Source organism: Stomoxys calcitrans, chromosome 1, assembly GCF_963082655.1.
Source record: "Stomoxys calcitrans chromosome 1, idStoCalc2.1, whole genome shotgun sequence".
Lineage (NCBI taxonomy): Eukaryota > Metazoa > Arthropoda > Insecta > Diptera > Muscidae > Stomoxys > Stomoxys calcitrans.
Window position 1 is genome coordinate 178563848 of NC_081552.1, and position 13856 is coordinate 178577703.

A 13856-nucleotide genomic window follows, 5' to 3' on the forward strand; every position below is an offset into this window, starting at 1 on the left:
AAGTCAATAATTTCAATCAAAACCATTTGAGTTGATCGTTTTTTGTTTTTTTTTTTTTTTTGTCTCTGCTGGACTTTATGATGATTGTAGCTTGGTATAGTTTTTGGGTGTTCAGCTTGCTGACTGATGTTATAAACCGATTAGAGGTGTTTAAGATAAAATTGGAAGAAACGAGAAAAAAACAATCACTATAAATAACTAAACAATAATGGCTGCTGTAGTATAGTAAGAACCATAAAACTAATGACATATCCATTCAAACGTTTCATAAAAAATTTTTTCGCCCTATCTCTTTCGCTTGTGAGGTCTTTAAGAAGACGCCATAAGCTCAGCATTTGCTGGATACCATTCAAACCTCTGGCTGGTTTAATAAAATCCCAAGATTTATGTGTCTATCATATTAGTAAAGCCATTGTGATGCAGAAAATGGCAAACAAAAATCTTAATGTTGTCACCTGGATTTTAAAAATTCATTAGTTTAGTGTTTTTTTGTTAGTGATTGAACGTTTTTTGTTATTTTTTCTTTTTTAAGATGAGACGGAAATAGTTGTCACAACAAATTGACTCACATTAAGTCACAGTTTTGTTATGGCGTCCAGACAATAAACGATTTGAGTGGAATCTAAGACAGTTTGGGTTTTTTGTTTTTCGATTTGAAATATCTTTCACTTTTTGCTAAAACAAATTAAGACAAAATTTCTTTTGAAAAAAATGCATACCATATGTTTGAGTTTGAGAGTTTTCCTACAAACCACTTGGCAAAACAGCACGAGTCAAACACATGACCGCAAGCAAGAGTGTGCCTTCCTTTTTCCTCATACTTTGGTTTTGAGACAACAAAGTGATTTGAGGAAGAAATTGGGTATATACTTTCAGTTGTGAAGAGTTGTGAAGCAAATAGGCAATGAATTTCTGGGAAATTATTAAACAATTTGCTTCACTCAAAAAGACCTTCTAGTTACATGTTTGTGGTAAACAGATAGTTATTACAGAAAAAGCTAAATCGGGGCCCACCCAAACAATTACAGCAATAACCGAAAGAAAACAAAGTTTTTTGCAACTGCATCAATGTTCCTTCATGCTAATTGATAGAGAACATTTTTTTCAATTTCATTGTTGCTCACACATTATTTAATTTTTATTTTCCAGATTAAGCCATTTCATAACAATTTATCCTCATTTCTGCATTAGAACAAATGGTCCTCAAGTTTAGAAATTAGAAGTAAAAGAATCTGACTTTGGCAATGCCACCAGGCGTATCCACTCAACCCAATGGCGTAACGTACCAACACCGGAATTAGGATAAACAGCCTAATCACTAAAAAATACGGTATTCAATATAGCCGTTACATGTGGGTAATATGAGCTCAACTCAATGGTTGATCTTACCAACATGAATTGATGAAGCATAATTTTTTATTCTAACTGCTCCATAGCGATATCTGAGTTTTTTTTATCCTAATCACTAGACAATACGGTATTCTTTATAGTCAGTACTAAACTAAATTTCCCATGAATATTCCACCAAGGAACAGGGGATACGTCTCTCATATCAATGAGTGCAGTCGAACTCAAGTTTATGCTCAATGATAAGGAGCCTCCTTTTTTTATGCCGAGTCAGAACACGTGCCGCAAAGTGACTCCACTTGGAAGAAAAGTTTTAACCCTGCCATGTTAAAACTCACAAATGTAACCAGCACTAGTAAGGGGATAGGGGGCGTCATAGGCGGACATGCTAAACTCTGCGCCATAATGGCCTCAATACATACGGGTAATATACACTCAACACAATAGTTTACTCTACCAGCATGGAATGATGGACCTTATTGTATTCTAACCACTCAGTAGCGATATTTGAGTTATTTATTCCAATCACTAGACAATACGGTATACTTTTTAGGCGTATATTCGGCTGATAAACACTCAACTCAAGAATTTTCTTCCAACTGAACTGATATATCCAAGCATACTATCGATCAATGTTAACTGGGTTAAATAAGCTCATTTCAGTACCAGAAAGTGTCAACTATTCGACCTTCTGTCAACCTAAAATCTGTTCAGAAAATTTGTGCTACCACAGACTTCCTTGTAGTTTTCCAATGTATGCTCCTAAGTTAGTTCGTATCTGGTATTTGTCAGCGAAAGCCAAATATACTCCCACGTTTCGGTGTCCTTCTTCAATCCCTTAAACAATCTATCACTGCCGCACCCATAGTCCTATGTATTCCGAAATGATGGCGGAAGCCAAACTATTATCCCTTCTGATCTCTCTGTTTTGTTACTTTCCTCATTTCTCCAAAGGATTTTAGACATCCTACGGACTGTACTGCATTGCTACAAGCGGGCTTTTCGCCCATCTCAACATGAAGCGGCACTGTCTAAGCTTCGTATTTACCAAATTTGTCGATGGCAATCTTCTGACAGCCAAGTCGTTTGCTCTCCTAGTCTTCCTTGCCCTGCTTTGGGCCGACACCCAGTTAATTAGGTTATGAGCACGAATCCGGTTCAGAGTCAAAGCAAGTTTGTTCAACAATTGACTGATTGTCGGTAGTTGTTTACCTAAAAATTTTATGTGATAGCACAAGTTTAGAAAGATATCTGGAAGTGATCACCAAAACGCTATGAAATCTCACCCTACATTCCTGTCCAATTTAAAATTCTATACAATTCTAGAACAATATTTGAGAATACGATTCATACTAGAGATCAAATATGTCTCTCCATTACATAAAAAAAAAAAAACGTAAAAACGTGCTACCGGCCGTGTATTGCAAACCCACCAGCATGGATTCTGCTAAACATTGCTGCCAAATCCGGCAAACATTTAATCTTATAGGGGCCGTAGAAGGCTAGTCGAGAGATCGGTTAATATGGAAGCGATAGCAGGCTACTGACCGATTTGGACAGTACTTATCGCAACATTTCAGCCAAGTCGGTAAGCATTTGCGGCTTCCTGGAACTTAAGATGTCAAATCGGGAAATGTGTGTGTATATGATAGCTATATAAGGTCAAAGACAGATTTCATCCATATTTGGCACGGTTGCTGGAAACCGTAACGGAACACTACATGCAAAATTTCAGCTCAATTGGAAGGACCACTTTATATGGAAGCTATATCCAAATCGGAACCTATAAGGTCTATTTGCAATCCCCAAAGACCATAATCAAAAATAAGTATCTGTGCGAAATTTCGAGCAGCAAGCCTTACACGTTCGACAGCTATCATGATTTCCACAGATGGACGGACATGGCTAGATCAACGAGGCCGAAAATCCATTTTTCGAGCAGGATTCACTGAATAAGGTTACGCCAAGCGATCAGTCGACATAACATTTTTCAATTTTTGGCAGAACTTGGCCTCAAGGATGTCAACTTGTTCTGTTTTTACATTCATTCTTTGTTTAAGTTTTCTTCTCCTTCATGGGGCCTATCCACTTTATGTTTTCACAAGTGACCTAGCCTTCTATTGGTAAAACAGGGTATTTCGAGTTGTTACCAACGGAATGACCAGATAAGTATACCCCCTGCTCCTTCCTATGGTAAATTGAAAATTTTGCCCATGAACATTCCACTGAGGAACAGGGGCAAACTTCTCACATATTAATGATTGCAGTCCGATTCAAGTTTAAGCTCAATGATAAGGGGTCTCCTTTTTATAGCCGAGTCCGAACGGCGCGCCGGGAATCAAACCCAGGCGTTCAGCATCATAGGCAGACACGCTAACCTCTGCGTTACGGTGGCCTCTCCTCTCCTATGGTGGTGGGTATAAAAATGTATATCCTTATCACTAGACAATACGGATGTTAGAAAAGTTTGTAATCTTCTTGCTTTGATTTATTTATTTATTTATTTATTTATTTATTATTATAGTCAATGGAATTCATATCCTTACAGACTAAGATTAAATTCAAAAAATATAAATATATTTACAAAAACTATGTTAGGGGAAAAGCGCAATATAAACTTGACCTAAATACTTCTTTAGATGTGCTAAAATCAATACTTGGCTTCGATTCTTTTTGAAAATTTAAATTAATTCGATTTAAATTTAAAAATGAGCGTGTTAGTGGTCCATTGCGGGCATAATTGCAACGATGAAATTTAATACTAAATAAATCAGTAAATCGTAAACTCCTTACTGGAACAGAAAACGGAACTAAAGCCAACAAATCGGGAGAATCGACACGATTATTAATCAAATCAAAAATAAATAAAGCAGACTGAAATTTTCTACGGCAATCCAAACTCTGTAGTCCCAGTAACAAACATCGCGACCGATATGGTGGATGCTCCAAAGGAAACAAAGGCCTAAGGGCAAATTTAGAAAAAAGTTTTTGAATTCGTTCAATACGACCGATATGCGAAATACAATAAGGATCCCAAATGATGGCGGCATACTCCAACTTTGATCTAACAAAAGTTGTATATAATATCTTGAAAGTGTTAGGATCAGAAAAATCAAAGCAATTTCTCTTAATAAAAGCAAGGACCTTATAAGCATCAGGTATTATATAGTCAATATGTGGAACAAAGGACAAGGAGAAATCAAAAATCACACCCAGGTCGCGAACTGAAGTTGATTTTTTAAGTACACAATTACCAATTTTAAATGAAGTTTGGATTGGATGACGCAATCTGTAAAAAGAGACGTGAGCACATTTCGATAAATTTATAAGAAGCTTGTTGCTAATACACCAACTCAGCAGATTGTCCAAGTCATTCTGTAAATCGAAGACATCAGACATAGACTCAATTTTATGAAATATTTTTAAATCATCAGCATAGAGCAGAAATCTAGATGTTGAAAAGCATGAGGAAATGCCATTTATGAATAAAATAAAAAGAAGTGGCCCCAAGATACTACCCTGAGGCACACCGGAAGTTTGAATATAAGGTGAAGATACAAAACTCTCCACCTTTACTGTACACACTCTGTTGTGAAGATATGAAGCGATCCAAGAAAGAAAATTGGAATGAAACCCTAATTCTTGTAATTTATCGAGCAATATAGAATGTGATACTTTATCGAAAGCTTTTGATAAATCTGTGTAAATGGCTTCAACTTGACAGCCACGTTCAAAGGCAGATAGGCAATATTCTGTAAAGAGAACCAAATTAGTTGAAGTTGATCTTCCTGAAAAAAATCCATGCTGATGGGGAGAAATAAATGATTTGCAAATAAAAAACAATTTTTTGTGAATAACATGCTCAAACACTTTTGAAACACACGACAATTTAGCAATTGGCCTGTAACAAGTTACATCGTCTTTTCTGCCACCTTTAAAAACTGGGGTAATTGATGCTACTTTCCATCTATTAATAAATATACCCTCCTTAATAGAGAGATTGAAAATGAAAGTTAAAATTGGAGCTACACAAATAGAACACTTTTTTAGAAAATAAGCACAAAGGCCATCGGCGTCGTGTTTAAAATTATTCTTAATATTAAAAATAGCGTCCAACACATCTTCATCCGAAACAGAAATATTTGCCAAATTAATAGCAGATACAGAATCAAGGACTGCCGCGCTACTTGTTACGGGAGAATCAAAATTAGATTTGAAAAAAGAAGCAAACATATTAACCACGTCCACACCAGATTTTGATGTACAGCCATTATATGTGAGAGTAGATGGGATATCAGATGTTTTCCTTTTAGAGTTAACATAAGACCAAAAGCTTTTAGGATTGGCTTTAATTTCATTCTCTTTATCCAGAATGTATTGCTTATAGAGGAATTTATTTAAAAAATTAAATTCACGTTGATAATGCTTGCATTGGACCAAATCTTCTGGATCACCATGCGCCAAAAAGCGCTTATGAAATTTATTTCGTAAATTTTTAAGTTTCTTAAGACCTGTCGTATACCAAGGCAGTTTATGTGGCTTATTTTTCTTAAACGGAACATTAGATTTAAGTATATCAGAGACTTTTTCTATAAAAAAATCATAACAAACTGATGATGTTTTATCATTAAATATTTTTATCCAATCAATGGAGCCAAGAATTGAATTCAACATATTAAAATCACAAACGTTATAATTTAGAGCCAGATTTTGAGACGGTGATGATTTTAGAAAGTTAAAATAACCTACTTCAACAACAATAGGCATATGATGTAGATTAGATGGGGAAATTGGAGCCAAACATTCATAAACATTAAATTTAAAATCATTTGGAACAAAAATAAGATCAAGAAATCGGTGAAGTTGATTAGAAAAATGATTAATTTGAACAAGATTTAAACTTAATAAAGTATCAATACAATTGACCTCGTAATCCTTGTTTACATTAGTGGGCGTTAAAAAATGATTGTCGTCAAATTTTGACCAACAAATGTTAGGTAAATTAAAATCACCCATAACACAAATATTAGCTTTCGACCCCATGCTTACTTCAATAGCAAAAATATTATCAATATGCTTCGAATAAATAGATGCACTACTACCTGGGGGTATGTAAGACAAACATAATACAACGCTAAGATTTAAACCATTTATGCATACAGCAATTTGGTCTAATAATCCGCTGTCATCATCCAAACCACATAAGTTTGACTTGTATTGAGATTTAACGGCCAAGAGCACACCACCTCCTCTAGAATATCCAGTCCTTGAAACATTTCTATCTTTACGGTAAACAGCAAATAAATTTAGATCGAAGAACTCAGCATCACAAAAGTCATCGTTCAACCAGGTTTCAACAAGAGCAATAACATCATAGTTCAATTGATTGGAGAAATCAAAAACATCCTTGGATTTCGTACGCATACCAGACAGATTATGGTAGTAAATTTTTAAACCATGCACCTCATTAATCAATGGGGAAGCGATTCCACTGCCATTTTTTGAAAATTTATAAATGGACGAATTCTAATATCAGTAGGCCATAACTTTGGGTTGATGACGTCATCGTAATGATTAGATGTAACACCAAGCTTAAAGTTGACGCGTTTTAAACTATTGATGTCAACATCTTTTTTCACAAGCACATAGCACTCCATATTAGACTTTGCAATGTTAGCATTCTTTTGAATAAAGTCAGTGATATGCTCGCTCGTAACTGATGGCTTAAAAGATGAAATATGCACCCATTTCTTAGAAATAACAACATCCAATTCATTTGTTGTATTATTTTCACCATAAATGACCTTATCCTTTCTTTTTCTACGCCTCTGGACACGCACCCAATTAGAATTAGGTAGGACGTTGGCTTCAAACACAGCATCATCATTATCAACAGCATTAGCATCTACTGTGTTAAGCGATGATACAGATGACGCGTATGGCACAACATGTTGGCTGTTGTTTACGTTCAACGAATGCTCGACAGCAGCAGCGACAGGGGCATTTGTACTTTGAACCTTACCAACAACATCACGGCTCCTCACTGCTGCAGTATTAAGATTGGAGTTATGTTGATGCCGTTGTTTTTTTTCAGTTTGCTTGTTGTTCTCTATTATTTGCTTCAATTCGTGCACTTCTGCTCTCAGTGAAGAGTCGATTAAGAGCTTGAGTTCTCTTACTTCAGTTTTTAAAGATGAAATGCCAGCAATTAGATTAGAAGTGAGACGCAAACAATCATTGCAGTTGAAAACTAAGTTCGCGTTTTTAATAAAAAGTTCGGCAATATTTGCATCAATGTCCGCACAGAAAAAATGATATTTAGCTCTACAAACGTGGCAGGCTATCGATTTGGCACTTAAAGCCTTAAAGCACTTGGCGCAAAGTGTATTAGGAGGGAGATCCATTAAAACACGACTGAACTATTTAACTGTCAGTGACATGGACACAACTTATTATTTGATTTTCTAGGTTATGTTAAGATTTGATTTTCTAGGTTATGTTAAGGTTGTAGTTTTTGATCATTTTTTTACGCATATTCCGTTACTTATCTATCATGTGTAATACAAAAGTTTACTACATCTATTTCTCACACTTACCGGATTCGCATAGAACGGTGGCTGTTCAGCACCCATACCCGTTAGATACGCTGACATGCCTTCTGGATATACACCCATGGGCACACCACCGGGACCGGCAACTAAACCTCCGGCAGCGGCTAGTCTTTGATAGCTTAAAATGTCATATTGGCAGGAGCATATTGTTTGACCACTAACGGGATCTGTGTAAATCGTACGACCCGTATCACAACAACGACTTCCCGAACCAGGGCCCGAGCCTGGTGCACCGGGTAGGGGTGGTGGTGGCGGCGCTCCCGCCGAACCCGGAGCCAATGGTCCAGGTAATACTGATGTAGGCGGTGGAGGGCCGGCGGCTGCGGAACCTGGCCCCGTTGAGGATAACGCCGACGAGGAGGTGCTGTATGGTGTGGCGGGTGAGATGGAACGCGCGCCCGGCGGTACTGTTGACGTGACTGCCATTGCGTTGGCAACAGAGGGCGTGGTTAATGAGGCGGTTGATGACGGCACGGCGGCAACAACGGCAGCAGCGGCTGCTGCAGCGGCGGCGGCGGCAACGGCTGTGGCGTTGAGGGTCAGTGATGACGCCGTATGATTTGTGTGATGGTTGGTGGTACTTAGATTAGTTGGTTGGGTTTGCAGGCTTTGTTGGTGCAGAGGTGTTTGTGTTGAGGTGGGCGATGCACTTGGTCGAGTTGAAACGGCATTCTGCAATATATCAAAAAACAAATTGAATTTGTTAAAATCAAAAAAATAATTAAAATCGGCTTTATTAAAACCGAAAAAGATAACAAGAAGGCTACTGTCTCGCTCAACTTGCATAGAGTTTTATATTTTTTTATTTTTTAATTAACTAACCATAGACTTATCACAAAACACTAGCAGGGCGGGCTACCATGAGAAAGGGTTTTGACAAAGAAAGAAAAATCACTACAAGACATTGTACAAAGACCATAAAAAACTATAAAGTGGCTAGTAGACAAATATAAATATCAATACTTTTAATCGCTGACAATAACGACTTTCTGGTTTCTTTACATTCTCTTTTATGTAAACCGACACATCATGTACATGTGTCACTAATCAGAAAACTGAAAGGCAGGCACCTTTAGCTGCATGACGCAGACCTAGCTGCAATGCTTTCAGATATATAAACTGTGTACTTAGACCGTCCGTCCGTTGGTCCGTCGTCTGTCTGCATTCCCAAATCAAATGTAAACTTTTACGATTGACATCGATGATTTAAAATTACACAACTGTTGATATTTTACCATAGAACACAAATGGACAGGCCACCTCTTTACTTGGTCAAATGGGGAGATGCCTAAACTTGTTTGTTACTTCAATTGGTATAACAGAAAAAAAAATCTTCACTTTACTAGCTGTAGTGTTTAACCCAAAACCTCTTTGAGAACTTAAAAGCGGCGGTAAATGCCTCTTGTAATCATCGATTGCCTGGTGTTGTCAATACTTTTAGTAGTTACATTTAATATGATTTTTATCAGTTAACTTTTATTTATTTTAGTTGTTTTTTTCGATTTTTTCCATTTTCGAAAAGTTTTGTTACAATTTTATGGCTATTTTTTGGGGGGTTTACTTTGCTGTGATTTTCTCACCCAGCCGAAACTACCGTTTCTCGGGCTAGTGGAGTTAGTCGAAAAATTTGTTACCATTCCATTTGATTATGTACACACAGAACACTCTGAAGGGGCTTGGGCCGTTTGTTGTTCTGTAATAAACACCGGCGTTTTGTTTATATTTAATCTTTAGCCAGATTGTCCCGATAAAAGCCACTCATTCGTTTACAATCACAATCCCAACAGTCAGCTAGGCGATTGTTTACAAAGAGACTCACAAAACATGAGGCCGAAGAAAGACCAAACAAATGCCGCAGCCTTATTATTAATCAGTTACACATTTGGTGTCACTCACATCAAAACCCTTTTTCGTTACTTGGTGTTCTGTCATCAAATATATTGTCAACTGAAGGCAGGGTCGATTGTCTTTATCAGCGTTAATACAAGATTGAATTTTTAAGATATGACAAAAATGAATTAAATCAATAATTAACTAGTTTGGAGTTCATAGACTTTATGTCTATGGGGGGCCAAAACGGAAACTGAGAGGAGTTTTTTTTTTGTTAAATTATTGAATGAGAAAGGGAAAGTCTAGAAATTCACTTTTTAATAATGTTTAAAAATATTGAAGTATGGAAAAATCTAGCCATTAATCCAAAATAATACGTATTTGATTGCCACTATAATCGAGTTTGTATTTTTTTAGCTCTTGTAACCTGGAATATGGAAGAGTTCTCTATACCAGGAGTATTTTAACCACTAGGAAATACGGTATTATATAAAATGGATACTTCCCAAAGGCTGGTACGTTTCGTTTTTCACCACTGAAATTATTTTTGCGATTTCGCGATTACTTTTGAAACACTACACAAATATTTATGTTAAAATAGCAATTTTTGGGATTGAGGACATTCCAATGGTCCCAAAACAACAAAACATTGGTTGATGTACGTGTCGCCTATAACAATAATTTTGACATGTCTTTGCATGCCATTCCATCATACAAATAAAAGTTCCCAATATCCTAACCACTAGACAATACGGTATAACAAAATGTTAATTAATATTAAGAATCTTTTTATGCTTAAATATTTATTTTTCTGTATTTAAATCCTTAAGTGGAGCAGAGTTTAAAATATCCTAATCACTAGACAATACGGTAAAAAATGTTAATATTCTCATTTGATGCCAATTTAAATACTGAGCAGAGAATAGTTCCCGATATCCTAACCTCTAGACAATATGGTATTATTATATTTTAACTAATATTAAAAACATTTTTTACTTAAATGATATCTTTCCGTTACTTACATCCAGGATTAGAGAAGAGTTACGTGTATCCCAACCACTAGGCAATACGGTATAAAAATGGTCGTCACCCCAATTTGACATTTAGGTATAAAAGTGTTAACAACTGCCTGGAATCTTTTCATACTTCAATCATTTTTTTTATACCCTCCACCATAGGATGGGGGTATACTAATTTCGTCATTCTGTTTGTAATACCCCGAAATATGCGTCTGAGGCCCCATAAAGTATATATATTTTTAATCGTCATGTCATTTTACGTTGATCTAGCCATGTCCGTTCGTCCGTCCGTCTGTCTGTCGAATGCACGCTAACTTTCGAAGGAGTAAAGCTAGCCGCTTGAAATTTTGCACAAATATTTTTTTTTGTGCAGGTCGGTTGGGATTGTAAATGGTCCAAATCGGTCCATGTTTTGGTATAGTTGCCATATAAACCGATCTTGGGTCTTGACTTCTTGAGCCTCTATAGGGAGCAAATCTCGTCCGATTTGACTGAAATTTTGCACGTGGTGTTTTGGTATCACTTCAAACACCTGTGTTAGGTAAGATTCAAATCGGTTCATAATATGGTATAGCTGTCATATAAACCGATCTTGGATCTTGACTTCTTGAGCCAATTGAGCGCGCCATTGTCATCCGATTTGGCTGAAATTTTGCACGAGGTGTTTTGTTATGACTTCCAATAACTGTGCTGATCTGGGATCTTGACTTCTTGAGCCTCTAGAGGGCACAATTCTCATCCTATTTGACAAAAATTTTGTACGGCTTCTTGTATGATCTTCAATAAACGTGTCTAATATGGTGTGAATCGATCAATAGCTTGATACAGCACCCATATAAAGGTGCAATTCTTATCCGCATGAACTGAAATATTACACAATAACTTCTACAATGTTAGAGCATTCAATTCATTTATGGTCCGATCGGACTACAACTTGATATAGCTTCAATAGCATAACAGTTCTTATTCATTATTTGTTTGCCTAAAAGAGATACCGCGCATAGAACTCGACAAATGCGATCCATGATGGAGGGTATATAAGATTCGGCTCGTCCGAACTTAGCACGCTTCTACTTGTTTGTATATATAAAGCCTGCAGTAGAAACGACTTTTGAATATCCTTACCTCTATACAATACGGTATAACAAGTAAAAGCGTGCTAAGTTCGGCCGGGCCGAATCTTATATACCCTCCACCATGGATCGCATTTGTCAAGTTCTTTTCCCGGCATCTCTTCTAGGCAAAAAAGGATATAAGAAAAGAGTTACTCTGCTATTAAAACGATATCAAGATATGGTCCGGTTCGGACCAAAATTAAATTATATGTTGCGTTAAGAATTGCGCCCATTGGGGCTCCCGAAGTAAAATAGAGAGAACGATTTATATGGGATCTGTATCGGGCTATAGACCGATTCAGACCATAATAAACCCGTTTGTTGATGGTCATGAGAGGATCCAACGTACAAAATTTCAGGCATATCGGATAATAATTGCGACCTCTAGGGGTCAAGAAGTCAAGATCCCAGATCGGTTTATATGGCAGCTATATCAGGTTATGAACCGATTTGAACCTTATTTGATCCAGTTGTTGAAAGTAAAAATAAAATACGTCATGCAAAATTTCAGCCAAATCGGATAGAAATTGCGCCCTCTAGAAGCTCAAGAAATCAAATCCCTAGATCTGTTTATATGACAGCTATATCAGTTTATGAACCGATTTGAACCATACTTGGCACAGTTGTTGGATATCATAACGAAATACTTCGTGCAAAAATTCATTCAAATCGGATAAGAATTGTGCCCTCTAGAGGGTCAAGAAGTCAAGACCCAAGATCGGTTTATATGGTAGCTATATCAGGTTATGGACCGATTTGAACCATACTTGGCACAGTTGTTGGGTATCATAACAAAACACGTCGTGCGAAATTCCATTCCAATCGGATAAGAATTTCGCACTCTAGAGGCTCAAGAAGTCAAGACCCAAGATCGGTTTATATGGTAGCTATATCAGGTTATGGACCGATTTGAACCATACTTGGCACTGTTGTTGGATATAATAAGAAAACACGTCGTGCAAAATTTCATTTCAATCGGATAAGAATTGCGCACTCTAGAGGCTCAAGAAGTCAAGACCCAAGATCGGTTTATATGGCAGCTATATCAGGTTATGGACCGATTTGAACCATACTTGGCACAGTTGTTGGATATCATAACAAAACACGTTGTGCAAAATTTCATTCTGATCGGATAAGAATTGCGCACACTAGAGGCTCAAGAAGTCAAGACCCAAGATCGGTTTATATGGCAGCTATATCAGGTTATGGACCGATTTGAGCCATACTTGGCACAGTTGTTGGATATCATAGCAAAACACGTCATGCAAAATTTCGTTCCAATCGGATAAGAATTGCGCACTCTACAGGCTCAAGAAGTCAAGACCCAAGATCGGTTTATATGGCAGCTATATCAAAACATGGACCGATATGGCCCATTTACAATACCAACCGACCTACACTAATAAGAAGTATTTGTGCAAAATTTCAAGCGGCTAGCTTTACTCCTTCGGAAGTTAGCGTGCTTTCGACAGACAGACGGACGGACGGACGGACGGACGGACAGACGGACGGACATGGCTAGATCGACATAAAATGTCACGACGATCAAGAATATATATACTTTATGGGGTCTCAGACGAATATTTCGAGTAGTTACAAACAGAATGACGAAATTAGTATACCCCCCATCTTATGGTGGAGGGTATAAAAATGGTCGTGACCCAAATATGAAGTTTAATGTCCTAAAGACTGGGCACTTAGTATAAAAGTGCTAACAACTGCCTGAAATCTTTTGGTACTTCAATGATAATTTTTCTTTATATGAATCCTCCAGTAGAAACGAGTTTTTAATACCCTAACCTCTAGACAATATGGTATAAAGACTGGTCAATACTTTCACTCGACGCCTATTTAAAGAGAAAATAGAAAAGAGTTTGAAATATCCCGACCACTAGGCAATACGGTATACAAAATATGAATCCGATTTGCGCACC

The 13856-nt window shown here is 37.1% G+C and overlaps 1 protein-coding gene across 1 annotated transcript in view; it reads right to left on the reverse strand.

Moving 5' to 3' along the window:
• The window catches only part of LOC106093407 (homeobox protein araucan), a 60976-nt gene that overhangs the window by 33421 nt on the left and 13699 nt on the right, over positions 1–13856 (reverse strand). The window contains exon 2 of the mRNA XM_059371073.1: positions 7944–8630. Within this exon, the coding sequence (XP_059227056.1) occupies positions 7944–8630 (687 nt within the window). The remainder of the gene's footprint in view (positions 1–7943; positions 8631–13856) is intronic.